Below are 26,712 nucleotides of genomic sequence, written 5' to 3' on the forward strand. Positions count from 1 at the left end.
AACCCACGTCCCCTGCACTGGCAGGCGGACTCTCAGCCACTGCGCCACCAGGGAAGCCCTGGACATCTTAAAGCAGGACCAGGGAGGAGAGCTGTAGGTGAGGGGGACTGCGGAGTGGGTTTGGAGGCACAGGGACCTTCTTCTGGGCTTTGGGGGGCTTGTACGGTGCAGCAAGGGCAGGGGTGCCTAGGAGGAACGGAGGTGGCGTGCGCTGTGACACCTGCCTCCGTGGCGGCCCTGAGGCTGGGTCGGCAGGGGAGCCCGGAGGAGCAGGGGGAGAGGGGGGATCGCCCTTCCACTTGCGCCAGGACGAGGGCCTACAGATGCCTCACGGCCACCTCCGCACTTCATGGCTCCACCACCATTCTCCAGACTCCAAAACTCACCTTCCAATTCCTTCTCTTTTTTCCATTTATATCCACTTAGTTACCGAATCCTGGTACATATTGTTTTTTCAGTGATTAAATTTTTTAAAATTCTGGTAAAATATGAGTAATATAAAATTTACCATTTTAACCATCGCTAAGTGTGCAATTCCGTGGCGCTAAGTGTGCCATTCCGTGGCGTTAAGTACATTTCCAGTGTTGTATAACCATCACCACACTCTAGTCCAGACTTCTCATCTTCCGAAGCAGAAACTGTACTGTGAAGCAGTAAACCCCCCCACCCCCGTGTGTCTTCTTCTGTCTCTATGAATTCACCTGTGTTAGGCCCCTGGTATAAGCAGAATCGTATGGTATGCGTCCTTTTGTGTCTGGCTTCTCTCACTTGGCATAACGTTTTCAAGGTTCACCCACGTCATGGCGTGTATCAGAATTTCCGTCTTTTGTAAAGGCTGAAGAATATTCCATCGTGTGCATGCACCGCATTCTGTTTACCTCTTCACCTGTGGGTGGACATTGGGGGTCACATCGCAGCTTTTTAAAGCCCCATGTGTCCTCGCTTTTTGTCATCCTCTGCGTTGTGTCCCACCTTTGTGTAGATTTGAATCACCGTGTGCCTGGGTCCCAGCACTTGCCTCTTAAGGTCCAGTGGCCTTGCCCTCAGCCCAGCCTCTAGTCCTGTTCTTGTGTGGAGCTGGGCAGGGACTTGACCTTCCCCGCACGGTTTCCTGGCCTTTGCATTGACAGTAACAACTCCGTGCAGTGAGGACTGTTACTACACGTGCTCTCATGGGTGACTGCTCAGCACCGGCCTGACACGTGCTACGTGCTTAACTCACAGTGGCCTCACAGACATCGTAACCTCACGCTGATTTCCCCAAACATCTTCCTTCCCATCTCCCGTGCCGCTTACCCTGTCATGCGTTCTGGATTAACTTGTCCAAATCCTTGAGCTGAGGTGGGGAGCTGCTTCTCATCCCCGGAGCCTGAAGTCACGCTCATTTTCTTAGGCCACACTCACCTCCTGCATCCACACACAGCTCCCCCGAGACGGTGTGATGGTGTCCACAGTTTCTTTTGCACCTATTGGCACCTTGTTATTCTCTATTTTCTGTCTGTATTGTTGTTATGCGGTTTACTTCCAAGCCTCATGAATGGCGTCTGCAAGTTTTCGAAGTTTGTACCCCCAAGTGGATATTAAATCATGTACATGTCCAATAGAAGGTGAGGTTTCCCCAAACCCTCTTTCAGTCCTCGCGTTAAAAGTCTTACCAAGCCTTTCACGCTACAGAGTGCTCTCTCGGGCGCTTTATTTTGAACAACATCAGTAGAGGGGGCAACCTGTCTTTTTTTTTCATGTATTTATTTTATTTATTTATTTTTGTTTGCGTTGGGTCTTCGTTGCTGCACTCGGGCTTTCTCTAGTTGAGGCGAGAGGGGACTGCTGTTCGTTGAGGTGCGCGGGCTTCTCATTGCGGTGGCTTCTCTTGTTGTGGAGCACGGGCTCTAGGCGCGCAAGCTTCAGTAGTTGTGGCTTGCGGGCTCTAGAGCGCAGGCTCAGTAGTTGTGGCGCACGGGCATAGTTGCTCCGTGGCATGTGGGATCCTCCCGGACCAGGGCTCGAACTCGTGTCCCCTGCATTAGCAGCCGGATTCTCAACCACTGTGCCACCAGGGAAGCCCGGGCACCCTGTCTTGAAGCCACACCTGCCAATCCGAATCTTGGGTTCTTGTAAAAGTCTAAGGCAAAGAAATTGAATGCTGGCTGGGTAGTTACTTCTGGGGGTTGGACTTTACAAAGGCAAGCGTTGGATATTATTATAAAAACCTTATAAACATCAGTTTAAAAAGCAGTGAAGTATGTGGTTTAGTTATATGAATATGGACCCATAGGACAGATTTTTTTTTTAACTGTCCTAACATTATACAGATGTGGTCCTGTGACCTGGGAGAATTTTTGCAGTGGTAGCTACAGATGGGAGTTCAAAAAATGCTTCCACTTAACCAGCTTAAATGGAAGAGAAAAATGTGAAGATAGGCCACAGAAAACTGTTAATCCTCAAAATGTGGCTTTGGAGATTCTGAAGACCCTGTTGGAAGAAGCATGTTCAAAGACTTTGAATAAAATATTAATGAAATGTGAATAGAAAACCAGTAAATATTTCTAAAGTAATGTATATTGTTGTGTGACTTAAATATATGTATAGCTTGGTGAATACAGAGACTATAATAAGCAGGCATTTGACCAGTTTCATCTGGTCCCTAAAAGTTGATCTGTTCCAGTTGGGCATGTTATATTTGGAATCTCTTTATTTTGGGATGTATGTGGTAGTGGTGGCCGGTGGCCAGTGTGAACGGGTGAGGCCTGGCCCTAATCTTACTGGAAGAAAGTCAGTCTAGCCCTATACTTGCCTGTGAAAGCTTTGTGTCCCGCTCTGGGACAGCTTTGTGTCCCGCTCTGGGACAGCTTTAAGGAGATGGGAGTGCTTGAGTGTAGAATTACTCGGCTTGCCTCGACTATTTCAATAGAACAGTTTTCTAAAAACAAAGCATCTCCACTCCCTTTGTCCTTTTAAAATCTTCTTGGAAATGGAACTGGGGATCCACACACAGAATCGTTTTAATGAAAATTAGGTGGCTTTAAGGTTTACTATGCTTCCTTGGGGAGGAAAGCCCCAAGGCGGCGGATGGGGATAATTCCCTGTGGAACTACTTGCTCCTTGTGCCTGGGATCCCTGAGTGACCCAAGTGGTCCTTGTCCTTCTTGTACTCAGGATGAGGAGATGGTCCAGGGGCAGCGACCGCCGTCAGGAATTCCTCCGTGGGATGGGGTTGGAACAGCAGACCTGGGCACCTCTGTGGAGCTTCTGTAGCTCCCACTCTCTACAGGGAGCCTGATTGCTCTTTCGGTTCCAGGGGGGATGGTTCAAGCAAATCTAGCTTTAGGTACTTTGCCAGCCAGGGTTAAGGAGCAAGAATCCAGCGGGTCTGGAGAGGCCCCGTTGAAAGAACAGCACACGGTCTGGCTGCTGCTCTCTTGTTGCTCTCGAGGCCGAGCTGTGCCCAGCTAGTGCCGGACACAGAGGGCACTTTCAGGCCTCTGTAAATAGCCTGTTGTGCAGGGGAGGAGGTGGATAAAGAATGGCAGCATCTCGCCAGCTTGGCTTTTTGCTACTTGAAAGCGAGACGTCAGGACTTCTTCATTTGCTGCTGCCGGGGCAAGGGTACTATTTATGTGGGTTTGTTTGAGGGCTGCATTCCTGGTGAAATAGTCCATCAAACCGCTATTATTCAGCTGGATGAAAGCTCGAGGAACTTTAGAAGGAGAGAAACATCCAGCTCACCCATTTGGGGGATTTATAAATGACACGAAGAAAATAAAATGCTAATGTAAGTATACGTTCGCAGAATCGCAGGAGCTGTGCATGCGTGTGTGTGTGTGTGTCCATAGAGAATGATGCCCTTGTGAGTCACCTCTGGCCCTGATCCACTTTTTTCCTGGTGCAAACAGGATGGTAAGAGGTGACCCTTTGTGTGCAGTAGGCCTTGAACCCACGTGCTCCCAGGCCAAGGTAAAGGGGTGAATGCTAGCGGTTCTGTAGGACGTGGAGAGGGAGATGGATTTCAGATGCCGAGCTCTCCTAATACTGTGGCGTGTGAGTGCTGGAGGGACCTGTAGAGGCCGCCTGCTCTCATGGTTCCTAACCTGGGGTGTGGGCTGCGGGGGGCTTGTGAGCCCCAGGTGCAAACAAGTACGTGCATGTTCTCAGTGGAGCGAGTCAGCGGCCCAGCACAGGGTAAGAATTGTTCCTGTAGAGGAAAAAGCATGAGTTTAGTTGGGTTGGTGTCCCGGTCTTGGGAGATACCTTCCGGAAGCCTTGTTAAGTGTCCAGCCTCTGTTTCCTCATCAGATTTTATATTTTGATGTTTAAGTGAGACACACGATGTGAAAGCCTTTCCAAAACACCACATTGATGCTAATTGTATCATTTAGCTCCTCTTCCCAAAGTTCGGGCAGATGGGTGCCAGGATTTCTGTTTTCTGACAGTCATGCAGTCCAGTTTCTATTCCCCTGCTCGCACATCTATTTCTACCCAGGTCTATTTAAAGGCGTCCTCTGCTCTGGTTCTTTGCAGTGAGCTTGTGCCAGGTTTCCCCCACCATTGGTGCACTCCCCGTCATCCTGTGGTTTTAGACTCCAGCTTTATAGGAATTTCAAAAGACTCAACTGAGCGAGCTCACTTTCTGTCGGTGTGAGAGTAGCTATAGGGAAGGAGGAGCTGGCTGCCAGTAGGCTTGTGTGTGCAACAAATACTGGCCGCTTAAGCCGGCTTAAAAGCCGACTGAATCATGTTCTTAGCAAACAGCACCATGATTATATGCCTGGGCTATAAAAAACTTCCTGAGATGGTGATGTGGAAATTTAAGAATTAGGAAAAAGATTCCAACTAGAGCACCGCTGGAACGAGCATAAAATCTGGGTTTTAACCTCTTGTTGGCAAGTACGTGAGTCTTGATACTTCTTAGAGACCTGCTGGGACTGTCTTAAGACGTGTTGTTTGTGTTCAGCTGGAGCATTGAAAGGCTATTTATTGTGGCTAATTTTCTTTGAATGTAGGTCTGCCTCCATTTCTAAATAGCCCAAGTGCCGTTTCCTTAAGAGCAGTTAAATAGCAGGGAAAAGATTTATAACGCTCCCCGTTCACATCGAAGAGTTCTCCCTTGCATGGCTCTGCATGAGGCACTGCCTTCGTTCTTCCCTGTGTGGACTGTAGTTCTCCCATGGACAGCACTAGCCCATTTGTTCAGCAAAGTGGACTTGCAGCTCGCTACCTGGCTGCCAGCTAAAAGGCATGAATTAAACTGCGATAGCTTTTCATCATCACCCACGAAAGATAAGAATTTAGCTGGATTGAAATCCTTAGTGTTACAGATTAGTACCTAATAAAATATTCTTGCATGGGTGCTACTGAATCAGCACTTTTCTGTTTTGTTTTGTTTTGTTTAAGTTTTCTTTCCTAAACTTATTTCTAGAAATAGACTTCTTTCTTAGTATAATGCTACCTAATCAGCAATTTTCTGGGTTTCGTTTTTTTTTTTTTTAAAGTTTTCTTTCCTAGACTTACTTCTAGAAGTAGACATTTCTTTCTTAGTACAAAGCTACCAAATCAGCAATTTTCTGGGTTTTGTTTTTTCTTTTTTTTAAGTTTTATTTCCTAGACTTACTTCTAGAAGTAGACATTTCTTTCTTAGTGCAATGCTACCGAATCAGCCATTTTCTGGGTTCTGTTTTGTTTTGTTTTAAGTTTTCTCTCCTAGACCTATTTCTAGAAGCAGACGTTTCTTCCTTAGTGCAATGCTACCGAATCAGCCATTTTCTGGGTTTTGTTTTTTCTTTTTTTTAAGTTTTCTCTCCTAGACTTACTTCTAGAAATAGACTTATTTCTTTCTTAGTATAATGCTACCGAATCAGCCATTTTCTGGGTTCTGTTTTGTTTTAAGTTTTCTCTCCTAGACCTATTTCTAGAAGCAGACGTTTCTTCCTTAGTACAAAGCTACCGAATCAGCCATTTCCTGGGTTCTGTTTTGTTTTAAGTTTTCTCTCCTAGACCTATTTCTAGAAGCAGACGTTTCTTCCTTAGTACAACGCCGTCTACTTATAGCTTGCCTATAGCTGATGCTGAATATAATAGAATATAAAAAAATTAATCACTTGTTTATGACCGTGTTTGTTTATGGGGGGATGATTTAATATTCTCACACAGGGATGTGAGTCTGTTGAACAACTCCTGTAAATTCGCACGATCTAGGTTTCATGGAAATGACTTCAGGGACTTTGGGGAGAGAGGAGGGAAGGGCAGGCTTGTGTGTAATAAATAGGGTGGGTACCTCCCCTCCAGACTCGAAGTGCTGTGAGGTGATGCAGACAGCCAGAATGATTGGAGGGAAAGACAGGTGTGCACATTGTATGCGTAAGGTTTCTGCGCATCCGTGGGGTTACAATACTGTTTATGAAATCTGACCACTCGGGGCCAGTAAGACCTGGACTTGATTTGTCTGCTTATCCTCGAGGTCTCGGTGTAAACATCCCCTCCTCAGAGGGGTGTTCCCTGATCACTGGATCTTAACGGTGCTAACACTCACTCCACCTTGCAGACAGATACTGCTTGTTTATCTCCCCCACTAGCTGGTTAGCCCGTTGAGAGCCCAGCTCTCACTTTCTTCCCAGCTCCTAGCCCACACAAGATGCCCAGATTTGTTGGATGGCTGGGGTAGTTCAGTTCGAGTTATGACTTCATCTAGAAGAAACCTGCTGTCAGTGTACCGATAATCAGTTACTTTCTTGATCTGTCTTATGTCTGTTTGACATGACCACCCAACATCTGATCGTTCATTTCAGTGGTTTAAAAAAAAAATATGCCCATTGTCTCTCCTTCTTGGGATGCTGAGCAGAAAGAAAACAGTGTCTGTCTTTGGAACTGGCACCGGCATTGACACTCACTGGTCCTGTCCCTGCCCAGTGGGGTGACTGCGCCCAGCTTCTCATTGGCCTATCCTCCACTGTCTGTTCTCTTGGGAAGTCAAGTACGGACTTTGTCTGCTAGTTACCTTTAGCCCAGTGGGCAGCAGCACAGGACTGCGCATGTGACGGATGCCCTGAGAGACCTTGGCAGGCTGGCTAAGCACCGGGTGAGCACGTCCACCCCCTACTCCGCCCCTACCCCGCGGCCTAGTCTGTTTCTGCAGGGGTGTGTCACCCAGCAGCCAGCTGTTGGTGGCACAGATGGTGAGTGGTTTTATAAGTGCTGGTGCTTTCTCTGCACAGTTATGACCTGCAGAAATGCACTTACCTGCTCCTTCTCTGTTGTCATGTTAAAGCTCAAAATTGTCTGTGTGTCTGTGTGTGTGTATGTATGCCTACACAGGGCTGTTGTAGCACAAGATTGCATTACATTGCCTCCTAGAGAGCTGACGGCCAGTGAAAGCCCCTGATATTCTGCAGCTCTGTAAAAAGATATATACGGTGATGTAGAGTTAAATTTGAAGAGGATTTCTATATTTGGAAAAAAAAAAAACGATTTTCAGTCTTGGGACCTAGCTATTTAAAAAACATAAAATAAGGAGCTCAAAAATACCGTCTGAATTAATGATAAAGGTTAACACGTCGCATTGCCAGGCAGTTTTTCAGAAAAGTCTTTCAGATCGTTTCCTAGGATTTCCCTCCCTGTACTGCCAAACATACTTTAGAGCAGTTATTCATCAATAATTTTCTAATTAGAATTATTCTTATTTGTTCTCTGTACTGCACATTAATTTTTACATTGATATATGTATATAACTTGTTTATAATATTCAATTTGAGGCTTTAATATATATATGGGGCTGTTCATCTGATTTTCTTCTGTGTGTTTTGGCTTCTTAATTTTGTATGTAAACTCCTCGTAGTTGTGTCATCTTTTGTTACCTCTGTCTCTTACTGTTCTCCATGCAGGACTAATCACAGAATGTCAGTAGAGGAAATAATAATAATGCCCAACGTGGATTGAACACATTGTGGTGCCTCACACCATTCTAAGCTCTTTATGTGAACCATTTAGTCCTTATAAAAGCCCTGTGAGATAGGTGCTGTTTTTATGGTTGAGGAAACTGAGGCACAGAAAGGGCAAGTGATTTGTCCCCAGTCATACAGCTGATAAGCTGGGGGGGGGTGGGATTTGGCTGTAGAATCTAGGATCTTAAATACTATTTTGTACTTTCTCTCAAATACTATGCTATAATCTCTCTAGATATTTGCTAGATAAATATCTCTAGATATTTATGCACACCCTTTTATCATTTATTTTAGCTATAATAGCTTGAGGAATATAAGTGACACTGTTTTGTTAGAATAGCCAACGCCAGATTCCCCTGCGCTTATACGGCTGCTTTTGTGGGGAAGGTGAGGGGCCCACTCAAAACCCGGCTTGGTCTCCTTCACCAGCTGGGGAGCTTGTGCTGAGCTTTGTCAGAAGAAATGGAAACTGATGGCTTTTGGGTGGTTCGGGCTACTTTCTGCTCTCTGTTCTTCTCCCCATCAGCTGTGATAATGAGAGTTGAGTGTGTTTGATTAGGTGGAACAGAACGAGAGAGAGAATATAAGGCAGGAAAATAGTAACTTATGCCCCTTGTTGTGAACATTTTATGGCAGGAATTCTGAGTGACTAAATCTTTTTAATATGGTCAACGAAAACTTTACACAAGATGATAGAAGTAAAACGAATTCCTAAAATGTTTTTAGAAAAATGAGATTTAACAGCCAGGAAAAGACCTGGACCATCAGCCTGTGGCTTTAATGCCCCCGATTGGTCAGCCAGCGTCGAGCTGATGATCGGCCCCGGGGAGTCTGGAGCAGCATTGCGCCACCCTGGAATGAACGTGACGTTTTTCTCTCCGGCAGATATCGGTGTAGGGTGCTACCAACCCAGGACGATGCAAGCCCACGAGCTGTCCCAGTTCTTTCGGATGCCAGAGATGGTTGACTTCCGGCAGTACGTGCGCACCCTTCCAACCAACACACTCATGGGCTTCGGTGCGTTCGCGGCGCTCACCACCTTCTGGTATGCCACGCGGCCGCGGGCCCTGAAGCCACCGTGCGACCTGGCCATGCAGTCGGTGCAGGTGGCGGTAAGTGGAGCCTGGCCGCCCCCGGGCCTCTGCCTCTCTCTCCACAGGTTCCAGGCCCCATCGAAGGCGGCGTCGGGCAAGATCCTAATCACAAGCAGATATTGGTGGGGCACTTTGTAAACTGAAATGTGCTCCCCAAACAGAATTTCAGCAGTGATGAGAAGAGGAGGGCAAAAAAATAGGGCAGAGGGACACAGGCAGTGATGCTGCTTGGGTGTCTGGCCACATCACATGGAGCAGAGGCTCGTCCCGTAATCTCATGGGGCTTCTGCCCTGCACTGGGCTCTGAGCTGTGCCCGGAGGATCCTGAGAGGGGAAAGGACAGGGACAGGGTCCCTGCCCTCAGCGGAGAAGAGGGTTGTCAATTGTTAGAGAAAGAAGGATTTCACCTGTGGGTGTCTGATACCTGGAACACATTGCACAGGGGTTAAAAAGGACTCAGGGATTTCTTTTTTTTGTTTTTTTGGGCTGCATACTCATTAATTGCTTCTTTATATCAATTTTTTTTTAGTTGAGATTTTAGAACAGTTTTAGATTTACAGAAAAATTACAGAATTTCCATAAATCCCACATCTATTTCTGCTATTATTAACATCTAACATTAGTATGGTACATCTGTTTTTTGGTTTTGTTAAGCTTTTTTTTTAATTCTTGAATTTTATTTTATTTTTTTATACAGAAGCTTCTTATTAGTTATCTATTTTATACATATTAGTGTATACATGTCAATCCCAATCTCCCAATTCATCCCACCACCACCACCCCACCCCCGCCGCTTTCCCTCCTTGGTATCCATATGTTTGTTCTCTACATCTGTGTCTCTGTTTCTGCCTTGCAAACAGGTCCATCTGTACTATCTTTCTAGATTCCACATATATGCATTAATATATGATACTTGTTTTTCTCTTTCTGACTTACTTCACTCTATATGACAGTCGTTAGATCCATCCACGTCTCTACAAGTGACCCAATTTCATTCCTTTTTATAGCTGAGTAATATTCCATTGTATTGTATTATATTGTATTGTATACATATTGTATACATATTGTATATATGTACCACATCTTCTTTATCCATTCGTCTGTCGATGGGCATTTAGGTTGCTTCCATGACCTGGCTATTGTAAATAGTGCTGCAGTGAACATTAGGGTGCATGTGTCTTTTTGAATTATGGTTTCCTCTGGGTATATGCCCAGTAGTGGGATTGCTGGGTCATATGGTAATTCTATTTTTAGTTTTATAAGGAACCTCCAGTGGCTGTATCAATTTACATTCCCACCAACAGTGCAAGAGGGTTCCCTTTTCTCCACACCCTCTCCAGCATTTGTTGTTTGTAGATTTTCTGATGATGCCCATTCTAACCGGCATGAGGTGATACCTCATTGTAGTTTTGATTTGCATTTCTCCAATAATTAGTGATGTTGAGCAGCTTTTCATGTGCCTCTTGGCCATCTGCATGTCTTCTTTGGAGAAATGCCTATTTAGGTGTTCTGCCCGTTTTTGGATTGGGTTGTTTGTTTTTTTGATATTGAGCTGAATGAGCTGCTTGTGTATTTTGGAGATAAATCCGTCATCCGTTGATTCATTTGCAAATATTTCTCCCATTCTGAGGGTTGTCTTTTCGACTTGTTTATAGTTTCCTTTGCTGTGCAAAAGCTTTTAAATTTCATTAGGTCCTATTTGTTTATATTTGTTTGTACTTCCATTACTCTAGGAGGTGGATCAAAAAAGATCTTGCTGTGATTTATGTCAAAGAATATTCTTCCTGTTTACATCGAAGAGTTTTATACTGTCCAGGCTTACATTTAGGTCTTGAATCCATTTTGAGTTTATTTTTGTGTATGGTGTTAGGGATTGTTCTAATTTCATTCTTTTACATGTAGCTGTCTAGTTTTCCTGGCACCACTTATTGAAGAGACTGTCTTTTCTTCATTGTGTATCCTTGGCTCCTTTGTCATAGATTAGTTGACCATAGGTGCTTGAGTTTATCTCTGGGTTTTCTATCCCGCTCCATTGATCTGTATTTCTGTTTTTGTGCCATTACCATATTGTCTTGATTACTGTAGCTTTGTAGTGTAGTCTGAAGTCAGGGAGTCTGATTCCTCTAGCTCTGTTTTTTTCCCTCAAGATTGCTTTGGCTATTCAGGGTCTTTTTGCCTCCTTACAAGCTTTAAGATTTTTTGTTCTAATTCTGTAAAAAGTGCCATTGTTAATTTGATAGGGACTGCATTGAATCTGTAGATTGCTTTGGGTAGTAGAGTCATTTTCACAATATTGATTCTTCCAGTCCAAGAACATGGTATATCTCTCCATCTGTTTGAGTCATCTTTAATTTCTTTCATCAGTGTCTTATAGATTTCTGAGTACAAGGCTTTTACCTCCTTAGGTAAACCTTAGTTAGATTTATTCCTAGGTATTTTATTCTTTTTGTTGCAGTGGTGAATGGGATTGTTTCCTTAATTTCTCTTTCAGATCTTTTGTTGTTAGTGTATAGGAATGCAAGAGGTTTCTGTGCATTAATTTTGTATCCTGCAACTTTACCAAATTCATTGATTAGCTCTAGTAGTTTTCTGGTGGCATCTTTAGGATTCTCTATGTATAGTATCATGTCATCTGCAAACAGTGACAGTTTTACTTCGTCTTTTCCAATTTGTACTCCTTTTATTTCTTTTTCTTCTCTGATTGCTGTGGCTAGGACTTACAAAACTGTATTGAATAATAGTTGTGAGAGTGGACATCCTTGTCTTGTTCCTGATCTCAGAGGAAATGCTTTCAGGTTTTCACCATTGAGAATGATGTTTGCTGTGGGTTTGTCATATATGGCCTTTATTATGTTGAGGTAGGTTCCCTCTATGCCCACTTTCTGGAGAGTTTTTATCATAAGTGGGTGTTGAGTTTTGTCAAAAGCCTTTTCTGCATCTATTGAGATGATCATATGGTTTTAATTCTTCAATTTGTTAATATCACATTGATTGATTTGTGTATATTGAAGAATCCTTGCATCCCTGGGATAAATCTCACTTGATCATGGTGTGTGATCTTTTTAACGTGTTGTTGGATTCTGTTTGCTAGTATTTTGTTGTAGGTTTTTGCATCTATATTCATTAGTGATATTGGTCTGTAATTTTCTTATTTTGTAGTATCTTTCTCTGATTTTGGTGTCAGGGTGATGGTGGCCTCATAGAATGAGTTTGGGAGTGTTCCTTCCTCTGCAATTTTTTGGAAAAGTTTGAGAAGGATAGGTGTTAACTCTTCTTTAAATGTTTGATAGAATTCACCTGTGAGGCCATCTGGTCCTGGGCTTTTGTTTGTTGGACAATTTTTAATCACAGTTTCAATTTCATTACTTGTGATTGGTCTGTTTTTATTTTCTATTTCTTCCTGGTTCAGTCTCGGAAGGTTGTGCTTTTCTAAGAATTTGTCCATTTCTTCCAGGTTGTCCATTTTATTGGCATAGAGTTGCTTGTAGTAGTCTCTTAGGATGCTTTGTAATTTCTGCGGTGTCTGTTGCAACTTCTCCTGTTTCATTTCTAATTTGATTAATTTGAGTCCTCTCCCTCTTTTTCTTGATGAGTCTGGCTAATGGTTTATCAATTTTGTTTATCTTCTCAAAGAACCAGCTTTTAGTTTTATTGATCTTTGCTATTGTTTTCTTTGTTTCTATTTCATTTATTTCTGCTCTGATCTTTATGATTTCTTTCCATCTACTAACTTTGGGTTTTGTTTGTTCTTCTTTCTCTGGTTCCTTTAGGTGTAAGGTTAGATAGTTTTTTGAGGTTTTTCTTGTTTCTTGAGGTAGGATTGTATTGCTGTAAACTTTGCTCTTAGAACTGCTTTTGCTGCATCCCATAGGTTTTGGATGGTCGTGTTTTCATTGTCTCTAGGTAGTTTTTGATTTCCTCTTTGATTTCTTCAGTGATCTCTTGGTTATTTAGTAATGTATTGTTTAGCCTCCATGTGTTCGTGCTTTTTACATTTTTCTCCCTGTAATTTACTTCTAATCTCAGTGTTGTGGTCGGAAAAAATGCTTGATACGATTTCAGTTTTCTTAAATTTACCGAGGCTTGACTTGTGACCCAAGATGTGATCTATCCTGGAGAGTGTTCTGTGTACACTTGGGAAGAAAGTGTAATCTGCTGTTTTCAGGTGGAATGGTGCATAAATATCAATTAAATCTATCTGGTCTGTAGTGTCATTTAAAGCTTTTGTTTCCTTATTAATTTTCTGTATGGATGATCTGTCCATTGGTGTAAGTGAGGTTTTAAAATCCACCACTGTTGTTGTGTTACTGTTGATTTCCTCTTTTATAGCTGTTAACATTTGCCTTATGTGTTGAGGTGCTCCTATGTTGGGTGCATATGTATTTATAATTGTTATTATATCTTCTTCTTGGATTGATCCCTTAATCATTATGTAGTGTCCTTCCTTGTCTCTTGTACCATCCTTTAGAGTCTATTCTATCTGATATGAGTATTGCTACTCCAGCTTTCATTTGATTTCCATTTGCATGGAATATCTCTTTGCATCCCCTCACTTTCAGTCTGTATGTGTCCCTAGGTCTGAAGTGCATCTCTGTATACGGCTTATATACGGGTCTTGTTTTTGTATCCATTCAATGAGCCTGTTCTTTTGGTTGGAGCATTTAATCCATTGACATTTAAGGTAATTATTGATATGTGTGTTCTGAATTACCATTTTCTGAATTGTTCTGGGTTTGTTTTTGTAGGTCCTTTTCTTCTCTTGTGTTTCCCACTTAGAGAAGTTTCTTTAGCATTTGTTGTAGAGCTGGTTTGGTGGTGCTGAATTCTCTTAGCTTTTGCTTGTCTGGAAAGCTTTTGATTTCTCCGTCAAATCTGAATGAGACCCTTGCTGGGTAATCTTGGTTATAGGTTCTTTCCTTTCATCACTTTAAATATATCATGCCACTCCCTTCTGGCTTGTGGAGTTTCTGCTGAGAAAGCAGCTGTTAACCTTGTGGGAGTGCTTTTGTATGTTATTTGTCATTTTTCCCTTGTTGCTTTTAATAATTTTTTTTGTCTTTAATTTTTGTCAGTTTGATTACTATGTGTCTTGGCATGTTTCTCCTTGGTTTTATCCTGCCTGGGACCCTCTGCGCTTCCTGGACTTGGGTGGCTATTTCCCATGTTGGGGAATTTTTTTACCGTAATCTCTGCAAATATTTTCTCAGGTTCTTTCTCTTTTTCTTCTCCTTCTGGGACCACTATAATGCGAATGTTGTTGCGTTTAATGTCCAGAGGTCTCTTAGGCTGTCTTCATTTCTTTTTGTTCTCTTTTCTTTATTCTGTTCCTTAGCAGTGAATTCCACCATTCTGTCTTCCAGGTCACTTATCCGTTCTTCTGAGTCCGTTATTCTGGTATTGATTCCTTCTAGCGTACTTTTCATTTTAACATTTTTTTTTTTTTTTTTTTTTCAGTGTGCAGGCCTCTCACTGCTATGGCCTCTCCGGTCGCGGAGCACAGGCTCCAGGCGCGCAGGCTCAATGGCCATGGCTCACGGGCCCAGCCGTACTTTTTTTTTTTTTTTTTTTTTTTTTTTTGTGGTACTTGGGCCTCTCACTGTTGTGGCCTCTCCCGTTGCGGAGCACAGGCTCCGGACGCGCAGGCTCAGCGGCCATGGCTCACGGGCCCAGTCACTCCGCGGCATGTGGGATCTTCCCGGACCGGGGCACGAACCCGTGTCCCCTGCATCGGCAGGCGGACTCTCAACCACTGCGCCACCAGGGAAGCCCTAGCCGTACTTTTCATTTTAGTTATTGTATCGTTCATCTCTGTTTGTTTGTTCTTTAATTCTTCTAGATCTTTGTTAAACATTTCTTGAATATTCTCAATCTTTGCCTCCATTCTTTTTCCACGGTCCTGGATCATCTTCACTATCATTATTCTGAATTCTTTTTCTGGAAGGTTGCTTATCTCTACTTCATTTAGTTGTTTTTCTGGGGTTTTATTTTGTTCCTTCATCTGGTACATAGCCCTCTGCCTTTTCATCTTGTCTTTCTTTCTGTGAATGTGGTTTTCGTTCCACACGCTGCAGGATTGTAGTTCTTCTTGCTTCTGCTGTCTGCCCTCTGGTGGATGAGTCTATCTAAGAGGCTTGTGCAAGCTTCCTGATGGGAGGGACTGGTGGTGGGTAGAGCTGGGTGTTGCTCTGGTGGGCAGAGCTCAGTAAAACTTTAATCTGCTTGTCTAGTGATGGGTGGGGCTGAGATCCCTCCCTGTTAGTTGTTTGGCCTGAGGCAACCCAGCACTGGAGCCTGCAGTGTCCTTGTCCCTGAGGTGAGCCACAGCTACCACCCCCACCACCACCACCACCACCCCCGCCTCTGCAGGAGACCCTCCAACACTAGCAGGTAGGTCTGTCTCAGTCTCCCATGGGGTCACTGCTCCTTCCCCTTGTTCCCAATCCACACACTACTTTGTGTGTGCCCTCCAAGAGTGGAGTCTCTGTTTCCCCCAGTCCTGTCGAAGTCCTGCAATCAAATCCCACTAGCCTTCAAAGTCTGATTCTCTGGGAATTCCTCCTCCCATTGCCAGACCCCCAGGTGGGGAAGCCTGACGTGGGGCTCAGAGCCTTCACTCCAGTGGGTGGACTTCTGTGGTGTAAGTGTTCTGCAGTCTGTGAGTCACCCACCCAGTGGTTATGGGATTTGATTTTATTGTGATTGCGCCCCTCCTACCGTCTCACTGGGGCTTCTCCTTTGTCTTTGGATGTGGCGTATCTTTTTTTGGTGAGTTCCGGTGTCTTCCTGTTGACGATTGTTCAGCAGTTAGTTGTGATTCTGGTGCCTCTCGCATGAGGTAGTTGGGACTTGGGGAGTTCTAATAGGATGAGGCCAGACTGGGAGCCTGCAGGGTTAATGTGGCCACAGAATTTAGGATGGGTGTGAAGAATCAAGGACATTCAAGAGGTGTGTAAGGTGGGATAGGGAGGGTGGGAGGGAGGGAGACGTAAGAGGGAGGAGGTATGGGAACATATGTATATGTATAACTGATTCACTTTGTTATAAAGCAGAAACTAACACACCATTGTAAAGCAATTATACTCCAATAAAGATGTTAAAAAAAAAATCAGGAAAAAAAAAGAGATGTGTAAGGTAGAGTTGGGTGCCATGGTTGTGTTTAACTTGGCCAAACAAAAGGTCAGGCTCTCATCGCTCTAAGAACCAAGCAGAGAGTGATGTTCCGTAATTCGGGCTTACTGCGGGGGGAGGTGATCGGGAAGTCCAAAGGGAGGGTCTCAGCGCTCCTGCTCTACCTTCCTTCCCTTGAGAATCTCTTTTTAAGGTTAATAGAAAAGATGAAGCAGCCAGGTGTTCACTGGTGCTTTGACTCTTTTTTTTTTTATTTTTTGCGGTACGCGGGCCTCTCACTGTTGTGGCCTCTCCCGTTGCGGAGCACAGGCTCCGGACGTGCAGGCTCAGCGGCCATGGCTCACGGGCCCAGCCGCTCCATGGCATGGGGGATCTTCCCGGACCAGGGCACAAACCCGCGTCCCCTGCATCGGCAGGCAGACTCCCAACCACTGCGCCACCAGGGAAGCCCTGGTGCTTTGACTCTTCACCTACTCTCTGTAGTTTCCTGCTTTCCCCTACCCAGGTCAGAATTCATTTTCAGAATTTATGACTCGCAAAAGAAAAGCATTGGGAAACAGAGAATCACCTCATGTACTTTTAGATGTAGCAGTGAATGGTCGCCCCGCACCCCCTCCCTGCCCTCCTCTGACCTGGACTGATGGTCGAGCAGGAGAGTGTGTCCTTCCAAATGAAGCCCTGGCCTAATTAATACCTTTTTGTTATTTACAGGGTTTCGGTTCTTTGTTTCATTTCAGACAATTTCTTGGATTCATTAATGTGAAACTTTTAAAATATATAAAATGATATGTCGGTGTAATTCATGCCAAAATGTAAAAATAGAATGAACTACTACTGAGGAAAGCTGGCTTTGCATTTTATTTCTAGTTAGAAGGTAAACTTAGTATTTCACAACGTAAATAGAAGTTAATTTTTTCTAATATGTGTGAAGTTTTTGGCATCCCTTCTCTTCTGGCAGAGGACCTGGTGTCTCACCGTAGCATTGCCATCACTCTGAAAAGAGTACTTGGCCAGTATAGATTTAAGATATTTTTAATTAAGCAGTAACTGTAAAAATTTAAAAAGCCAAATTCTTATTGTATGAGAAATTGGAGAGGCACTTACAATGTGGTTTTTAAGTTCCAGTTTAGCATAAAGTCATTGAGCCTTATTAAAATAATCATACATGTTCTCTGTAGAACAATTTAAAACTGCAGATAAGCAGAAAGAAAATTAAAATCTCTAATTCCATTACCTGGGGTATGGCTTCCTGATTTTTCTCCTTGCTTATAGGAATAGATTTAGCTCTGATTTTCAGAATTTGTAGGTCTTAGGAAGAGATACAAAATTTGCTTTGCATATCTAAAAAAGAACTTAAAATATTGAATTTGGGATTATGATACTCAGTAACATAGATACTTTTATCTAGCTAGCATCGTCATATGGACTTGCATGGCAGAAAGAGTAACTTAATTCATTAAGTGTTAATCAGGAGCCTGTCTGGCTGGCACTGTTGAAGGGGCTGATCGGCCGAATAAAGCATTGTTGCTTTGTTCCCACTTTGAAGCCAAGCAAGCACCATTTGCCCATCCCCACCTTCACACCCCCCTCCCATTTTGCACAGGCAGTTTTTTCACCCTCCTCTTCCCATAAACTCTTCATGGCTGTGAGAATGAGAGGAATCTGCCCTTTGGGTTTGGCTGCATCTCATCACTACCCACACGGGCTGCTTCCCAGTCACACTTTTCTTTTAAAGCAGCAGCACAGTGGGGACTTCCAGTGGTTAGGACTCCACGATTCCACTGCAGGGAGCGTGGGTTCCATCCCAGGTCACGGCACTAAGATCCTGCAGGACCCACAGTGTGGCCAAAAAAAAAAGGAAGAAAATAAATAAATAAAGCAGCAGCACAGAGGTTCTGGATAAGTTAAAGCTTCTAAAATTTCCTTTTACAAATCAGGGTAATAAAGTGGATGTTAGCACCCGTGCTGTAGACCTGTGCAGGAAAGGTGATACAGACACACGCTGTAGAATAGGGCAGCGAAACTGGAGTTGGCAACGGAATCCCAAGTCTCTCATAAATTTTTGAGCCTGGTTTGATCAAGACCTTATTTAGAGAGCCGTTACCCTCTGTCTGCAGGTACAGCTCCCAACCTGCAACAGTGCGTGTCCAGGAAGAATTCTGTCTTCCACAGCGTTTCTCTACTGTAGCTCCATAACTTTGAGCAGGGGATGAAAGCAAGTTTTTGTGTGTATATCTGGGTTTTTTTGGTTTTTGTCTTTTAAATCACATTCACAAGTGATATGCAAGTTTTCCAATTTTAGCTGGTCTCAACCTGTTCTCTGGAATTGAGATCTCATGTCCCACTCGTGAAGGTGATCTTTGCTGGAGTGACCAGAAACCCTTTGGGATTGGTCAGGGCCCAGGCCGTGGTAGTTGCAGTTACGGGGCGTAGGAGAGCATTTTGGAGCCGGAAGGGACCAGAGGGACAGGGGCAGCTGTGGCCGAGGCTGGACCTGACCGCTCTGCTTGAACCAGGCGGCCTTGGGCAGCTCACCCAGCCTGACCTTCAGATTCCTCATCTGGAGAACAGAAGTGACGGGACCTTCCCTCCTGCAGTGTTCAGAGACTGCACAGATGCAAGCAGCATCCACTCGGCCCAAGAGAGGTGTTCAGTAAATGTTAGTTTCTTCTTCCATGAAGGTCTTCTCTTTGAACCCTCACATTTTATACACGAGAAAGTAACTGAGCCCACAGAGGTGAGATTATACCATACAGTTAGTGGAAGTTCTGGAGCTCTGTTCTGCTGCCTCATTACGGTAGTTGAAAGTTATGTGCTATAACTAGGACTCTGGTTGGGGGAAAAGGATAAAGCAGGATAATAAGGAAACTTTGGATCCGTGTACGTAGGTAAATTTGACGAGTCAGTGGCTAGAGTTTCTAAACCCAGGGGCAGACTCTTCTGAAAACAGAGTTACAGGCAAATGAGTCCAAAGGTAGTAATGGAAGGAGGAGAAGGTACAGGTAGGGTAAGAAACGGAGTCTGGGGTCCCCCACACAGGTTGGATGTATCAATAGGATCAGAAACTGTCAAGAATGAGGTGGAGGTGGGGGCCGGGGGAGGGGCAGAGCGCTGTCAGAATCTGGACAGCAGCCTGCGCGAGTTGTGGTGAGCTTCTGCCTTCCCTGGACCGGGTCGGACATAGGTGGGGTTAGAGCAGAACTCGATGCTCATGGGGTCGTGGGCCTGGGTTTAAGGGGTTTAGGCAACAAACCATTACAAAGTATAGATGAGAACCATTGCCATTGCGGGTAGGAGGTGGCAGGAAGAGTATGTGAATTCCTCCAATTGATGAAAGAAGTCTTACACACATTGAGATGGTCTTCTCAAATTACGTTGGAAAGATTTTTGAGACCTACCATGAGATTATAATGCACTGAAACGAAAACTCAAGTTAACTGTTTTGTTTTGTTCTTAAAAATTAGAGAAGGGAATACATCGTAGCGAGTAAAAACGTTTTTATACCTTCCAATCCTTAGCGTTTTGGTTTTTTTGGTTTTTCTTTGTTTTTTTTTTTTTGCGGTACGCGGACCTCTCACTTTTGTGGCCTCTCCCGTTGCAGAGCACAGGCTCCGGACGCGCAGGCTCAGCAGCCATGGCTCATGGGCCCAGCCGTGCCGTGGCATGTGGGATCTTCCCGGACCGGGGCACGAACCCATGTCCCTTGCATCGGCAGGCGGACTCAACCACTGCGCCACCAGGGAAGCCCCTTAGTGTTTTAAAGGCTTCATTTTAAGACTGTCACAACTTAGTTGAAAATGTACCTCTGGTAACTCAACCAGTCAGTCTTTAACAGAGTCACTGTTTAGACTTCTTACCAGGGCTTGGCTTAGTGTGGGTTCATACCTTTTAATATGTAGAACCAGTTCTCTGGGTATAACTCATCCTGCCTCCATGTTGGATGACTTACTTCCACCCCAGATAACCTCATGACATCCAGGTCACATGCTGGCTGGGTGACCCTTTTGCATGAAAGGTTGAGATTTAAACATTCATATGTTGGGATATATATATGGTGAGGAACTTGCCTTAGCATTTTAATCCCGTGCTGCTGAAAGTCAAATATAGAGGCTGTGACACTCTGGATTTGATCCTCCCTGAGTCACAGAGTAGGTATGAGATGGGCATTCATTCAGCAAATACATGGTGTGCCCAGATCAGGCAGGAAGAGGCTGCTGCCCTTGTGGAGTGTACAGCCCAGCAGGAAGGACCACCAAGGACTCCTTCCAGCCCTGGCAGAGGACAATGGCCATCCTCAAACTAAGAGTCACATGAGTGACTTGTCTTCATGCCATAAAACTAGAACCACAGTTCTTTATCAGGAAGAACTTGAAAGAAGCAAACTAAAGGTAGCACATCCAGCCTGTGGAAGACGTGCTCAGTAAATAGCAAGGCTTTCGAATTCAAAAGTCCCCTCCTCCAGGGAGGCCTTCTTGATGCCATTGCTCATCTGGACAAACCTCTGGCCTCCCAGCTCACGTGCCCACTGTGACACGGACTGGCATTCTTAGTCCATGTGTGCAGGTGCCTATGGAGTCTGTCACTGAGTAGGATTTCCCCCGTGGCTGGCAGAGTCACGCTCAACACAGGGTGTGGGTGTAAAGACCTCCTTGCAAACTGGCAAAGCAGTTTCCACACGAGAAGAGAGCAGGTCGTTGTTTGAAAGCTTTTATGAAGTTCTTACCCTGGACTTGTGGAGACAAAAGGGGTGATGATGGTGCCCTCCCAAAAAAAGAGTTGAACTCCTAGAAACAGTGAGTAGAATGGTGGTTGCCAGGGGCTGGGTGGGTGGAGGAAACAGGGAGAGGTTGGTAAAGGGTCCAGACTTTCAGCTGTCAGAGGAATAAGGTCTGAGGGTCTGATGTCTGACATGGTGACTGTAGTTGATAATGTTGTATCGTATAATTGAAATTTGCTGAGAGAGTAGAACTTAAGTGTCCAAAAAAGATTTAAAAGGGTAAATATGTGAGGTGATGGATGTGTTAATTCACTCGATGGGGGGATCCTTGCACGACGCGTGTGTGTATCACGTCACGTTGTCCTCTGTAGATATGTTACAGTGTTGTCAATTACACCTCAGCAAAGGTGGAAAAACACAGCGAGGATGGCGATGCCCTTCTGGACCTGAGTGGAGGGGCTTAAGCGGCTGTTGAATTAGGCAGGATGAAGGGCAGCAGCGTCAGGACGAGCCCGAGGGCAAGCTGCAGGGGCAGAGCAAGAGGAAGGCTGTCCAGGAAGGGCAGGTGCGGCCAGATGGCGGGATCACTCACTCCTCTGACACAGCCCTGTGGGCGTGCGGAAGACTGGCAGGGCATCTGCGAGGGGCGTTAGCCTCCTCAGGCCTCGGTCTGAGCCAGGTCCACACTAGGAGGAAGGGGGGGGGGGCAGCCTTGTTCCTGCAGTCGTGTGTAAAAGTGAACGTAAACGTGAACCTCGTTCTCATCTCCGGGAAGCCTGGGGACAGTCGACTCGGAGAGCGTGTGAGACGTTGGAAGAATCCTTGGTGGGAGGCTCTGGCTTCATATCTGTCTGGGATCCTTGTGCAGATCTGTGATTAGGCATTAACGCTCACTTACTTACCATTTGTAATTGCAAGCTTCTGTCACTGTTCCCCACGGCCTGTTCTTCCCCGTGATATGATTATGCACGTGGTCAGGTAAAGAGGTGGGCAGAGATGTGCCTTTCTAGCCCCACCACTGGCGACCTTGCTGCTGTGAAATTCGGAGAATTTTCACACAGGTTTTCCAGAAACATCACAACTTCAGAGGGCATTTTCAGCCAGTTGTCCTAGCAGTTGGGGCACAGAGGGTGGGATGGAGGGGACACGGGTTTAAGCCCTGGTCCGGGAAGATGCCACATGCTGCGGAGCAGCTAAGCCCATGCGTGACAACTACTGAGCCTGAGCTCTAGAGCCCCCGAGCCACAACTACTGAGCCCATGTGCTGCAACTACTGAAGCCCACGTGCCTAGAGCCCGTGCTCTGCAACAAGAGAAGCCACCACAATGAGAAGGCCACGCACCACAACGAAGAGCAGCCCTCGCTCGCTGCAACTAGAGAAAGCCCGCGCACAGCAACGAAGACCCAATGCGGCCCAATAAATAACTAAATAAGTAAATTAATTAATTAGCCTCGCCCCAAGCAAGGTCCACTCCTATCAAATGAAACATGGCAGATGTAGGCCTTCTGAGCCTCTGGGCAAAAACCCCGCCTTCACAGCAGCCTCTAAAGGGCCAAGCAAGGGTAAGGAACAGACGCGTTTCCTTCCGCCTGTGAGCTAGTGCCTCGCACGTTCTCAGTGGCCAGCACTCGGAGACGCTACAGGCAGGCTTGTTTTGCTGGACCAGTGTGTGTTTGTGGGAATTTGGATTTTGTGCCTCTGAACTCTCTCCCCTTCCACGGAGGTGGGAGGGAGCTTTTTCCCTCTTGCAGTTGGCTAGTTTTGTCTGGTGACGAGATTGACCTGTGTTTGGCGGCACAGAACTGGTTTGCTAAGTACTGAGTCGGCCTCCCCCACCCCTTAGGCAGGTCCTCCCGTCGGTACAGGGGGCGCTCAGGAAGCTGAAAACTGGAGAGGAAGCTGGGGTGGGGGGACAGGAAAGCCTCCTGAGGATTAGAGGAGAGTGATAGAGAACCAGACCCCCCCCAGGTGGCCACCAGGATCTGGGCTTGTCTCCTGCAAGGTGGAGATGAACCGTGTGTGGGCGAGTTTGAACCCGGATGTCCTACAGGCTGGTCTGAAGCTCGCTTTGCCGCATTTTAGACGTGGGACTGAGACGAGAAGGTCTCCCCACCGTCTGTTTGTCCATTTTCTCATCTTCGAAGTGAATACTTCCTTCCAAACCTCCCGCACTCGGATGAGAACACCCAGCGCCGGTTGTGACGGATGCTTCTGCCCCTTCTTCACTCACTGTGTGTAAAGGATCTCAGGAAGTTGGCTGGTTAAATGGTGAGCGCAAGTAGTAAACCTGAGGGTTCATGGTTGCATGGTTACATTTATGTCAACATAATGGAGGAGTCTAGGTATTTTTAAAATACCCTGTTCATTATCCTAAAAAATCTGGTTGGGAACATCACCTATTGGCTGGTCTTGAATAAAGGCCCTAGTTTGCTCTGTCAAAGATCTCGTGTTGCTGGATAGAACTGATGGCCAGAGAGCCTCTAGGTCCCCGGATGGAAAAGTCTCTTTGTGCCTGTTTATAAAAGGCTGCAGGTGATGGTGGCCTGAACAGGTAAGATGCATGTGAAATCTACGTGCTGGGAGGAGTGTATTTTACATGGACGATATTGGAAAGAGCAAAAAAAAGTCATTTTTACCCCCGAGAACTGCGGTTTGCACCTGCTGCTTTTCTCCCTAGAGGTGGATTACATAAGATCCAGCCCTGTCTTCAGCGGCCTCTTTAGATGTTACTGGGTTCTCCCCACTCCCTCTCTGCTGTCCCTTCCTTCCCCTCCTCCCTCCCTCCCTCCTACTTCCTGCCCTCCCCCAATCCATCTCCTTAGAGAAAATAAATGGTAGTAACATAATAGGTGGTTGACTGTTGGGGCCATTTTCTAGATGGAGATAAATGGGACCACAATTTGTAAAGCTCAGGCCTTTCTATCCCTGAGAAATCCTCAAGGATGTAATAATTTGCTTTTGCATTTATTCATTCATTCATTCATTTATATTTATTTTTGGCTGCATTGGGTCTTCATTGCTGCGTGCAGGCTTTCTCTAGTTGCGGCGAGCAGGGGCTACTCTTCGTTGCGGTGCGTGGGCTTCTCATTGCGGTGGCTTCTCTTGTTGCGGAGCACAGGCTCTAGGTGCGCAAGCCTCAGTAGTTGTGGTTCATGGGTTCTAAAGCACAGGCTCAGTAGTTCCTCGGCATGTGGGATCTTCCCGGACCAGGGCTCGAACCCTTGTCCCCTGCATTGGCAGGCAGATTTTTAACCACTGCGCCACCAGGGCAGTCCCTGCTTTTGCATTTAAATATGGGAGTGATGCAAAATGAGTCTCACCATCAAATGTTCCTTTTTCTCAAATATTGGCAAGAGCTCTAGTGCTGGGAACCATCGATTCACAGGTGTTCACTGTCTTCCTGTCCTTACTGCCCCTGAGGGGAACTTGAACTTTTATTTCCTAACTCAGCCCACGTGGGGAGACTGACCTCTAGAGGAACCTTTGCTTGTATAGCCATTGCCAAATATCCTCGTGACCGCGATTTGACGGTAGGGTGGTCACTACCCACTGACTCACAGTCTTTTCTTTTTTTAAAACTGTATAAACCGCATTAAAGAGGAAAGAAAAAACCCTTGATCCTCCCTGACTGAATCTTATCGGCCAATTTCCTGCACATTCCACTGGGGTTGTCTGCATAGCTCTCCCTGTTTTTTGAGTACAACTGAAACCCACACCTTCACCCCCCATCTGTAGGTTATGTCAGAAGTCCAGAAAGGCCAGATTTAAAATATTTCTTCATTTAAGTAGGTGTTCCTAGAAATAGCTGCATGTACTTGGATAACCCGATAGTTAAATGCCCTGCCTTTGAAATGGCTCAATTTTGTAGCACATATGGACATTTGAGCTTCTGTTGCACTCAGCATGTAAGCCCTCACCTTGCAGGTGTAACTAAAGTTGCTAACATCCAGGGTTTATGGGTAGCACTTTCGTTCAAGATGAATGGTAACTCGTATGCACATCAAAAATGATGAGTCCTGGGCTTCCCTGGTGGCGCATTGGTTGAGAATCTGCCTGCCAATGCAGGGGACATGGGTTTGAGCCCTGGACTGGGAAGATCCCACATGCCGCGGAACAACTAGGCCCATGAGCCACAACTACTGAGCCTGCATGTCTGGCTGTGCTCCGCAACAAGAGAGGCCGCGACAGTGAGAGGCCCGTGCACCCTGATGAAGAGTGGCCCCCACTTGCCGCAACTAGAGAAAGCCCTCGCACAGAAACGAAGACCCAACACAGCCAAAAGTAAATAAATAAATTAATTTAAAAAATTTAAAAAATATTACTTCTAATTGTGATATAATGTTTACCATCTTAACCATTAAAAAAAAAATGATGAGGCCTTACGGGCATACTGTGATCATCACGGAGCAACAAAACACAGACCTTGTTGCTCGGTCTTCCCTACCCTCATTTCACTCAGCTCCTCTCCTGCAATTACAGAGTACGCCTTACAGTTAAGTGACAATGTGACCTGTCACCCAGTGTTTCACCTATACCTTAAATTGTACAGTTCTGGCATAGAATTCATTTACTGCTTTATCGTCAAACTTTTGCTACTTTGCTAATGAGAGTAATAATAAATGTCTTGTCCTCGGGTTCCTTTGCCAAGATGATGGCCTTATTTGGGATGTGATTAGCTTCTTTAACTTTGATTTGGCTGTTTTACCAGCATGCCTCTCAAAGTCCTGAAGATCATATACCACCAAAACGGTAGCATAACCAAAGAATTACTTAGGCAAAAGTTTGTTATAAAACGATACTCCAGAGCAGTGATTCTCAAAGTTGGAACTGGGGAGTTGATCTGTTGTCTTGAAGAGATAGGGTCTCCATATATCCAGAGCTAAACTTCATCTCTTTTTTCAAACCTACCCCCAATCCCTAGTTTCCTATTTTGGATAAATCGGAACTGCTGTTGTCTCAGGCCTCCGACTCTCCCTTCCTGTTTTCCTGCATCCAGTTACCTCCCAGTCCCATTCGTTCGTGCTTAGCGCCTCCAGCCTCACGCCCCTGCCCTAGTCCAGGCCCACGTCAGCTGGTCTCTGTCCATCCTGTTCCGTACACTGCTCAACCTCCTTGTAGATTTTAAAGCATTACCCGTATATTCACCACTCCCCTGCTGGGGACCTTAATGCCTCCAGGCTGGCGCACCAGAGTCCCCCGAAGGGCCGGCTGAAACGCGGCTGCTGGATCACACCCCCAGAGTTTCCGACTTGGTAGATCTGGCAGAGGGTTCACTAAATGCTTTCCCTACAAGGGCCAGGTGTTACCTTGACCATCCTCTGAGGACCTCAGCTCTGGGGTGAGCCTGTGCTCTGTAGATTCTAGGCTTCTCCTCTCTATTCGTTCCAGCTCCCTCCATGCTCCTCTGCTCAGCCAGTACTCCTGGAGTCCCTCTGGTCATGTAGGGATAAAGTTTAGCCACCTTCAGAACAAACCCTGTATCTTATTTGCCTGGTTCCCACCAGCTCTGTTGGCAGCTGTGGGCACCGCTCAGCAGAACGCACTGGGAAGGCAGTATTGCTTTTGCAGAGAAACAACTGAGTAGTGCCATGGATGAGCGACTGTCCTGAGGAGAGGTGTAGGTGGCACCACGCTAGGCTGAGGTCATGAGGGCCTCTCCACGGGCCACCAGGCTGCCTGGGCCTTCAGGTCATGTGGTGACACGCAGAGCAGGTCGCAGGTCGGTGGGTGGCCAGGAGACAGCTATTTAATGGCGGCTGGCTCCCCTTTAGCAGGCACACCTTTTACTTTTCTCAGCGTTTTTTCTCCTTCCCATTTTCTGTCTTTCAGTCTCCTGTC

General features: G+C 45.5%; 1 protein-coding gene across 3 annotated transcripts in view; it reads left to right on the forward strand.

Moving 5' to 3' along the window:
* The first annotated feature begins 8,851 nt into the window (after window positions 1-8,851).
* Window positions 8,852-26,712, forward strand: part of ACSL1 (acyl-CoA synthetase long chain family member 1) — a 49,683-nt gene continuing 31,822 nt past the window's right edge. For all 3 annotated transcript variants that reach the window (XM_065899789.1, XM_065899791.1, XM_065899790.1), the window contains exon 1: window positions 8,852-9,046. In XM_065899789.1, the coding sequence (XP_065755861.1) occupies window positions 8,852-9,046 (195 nt within the window). The remainder of the gene's footprint in view (window positions 9,047-26,712) is intronic.

This window comes from Phocoena phocoena, chromosome 21 (genome assembly GCF_963924675.1).
Source record: "Phocoena phocoena chromosome 21, mPhoPho1.1, whole genome shotgun sequence".
Lineage (NCBI taxonomy): Eukaryota > Metazoa > Chordata > Mammalia > Artiodactyla > Phocoenidae > Phocoena > Phocoena phocoena.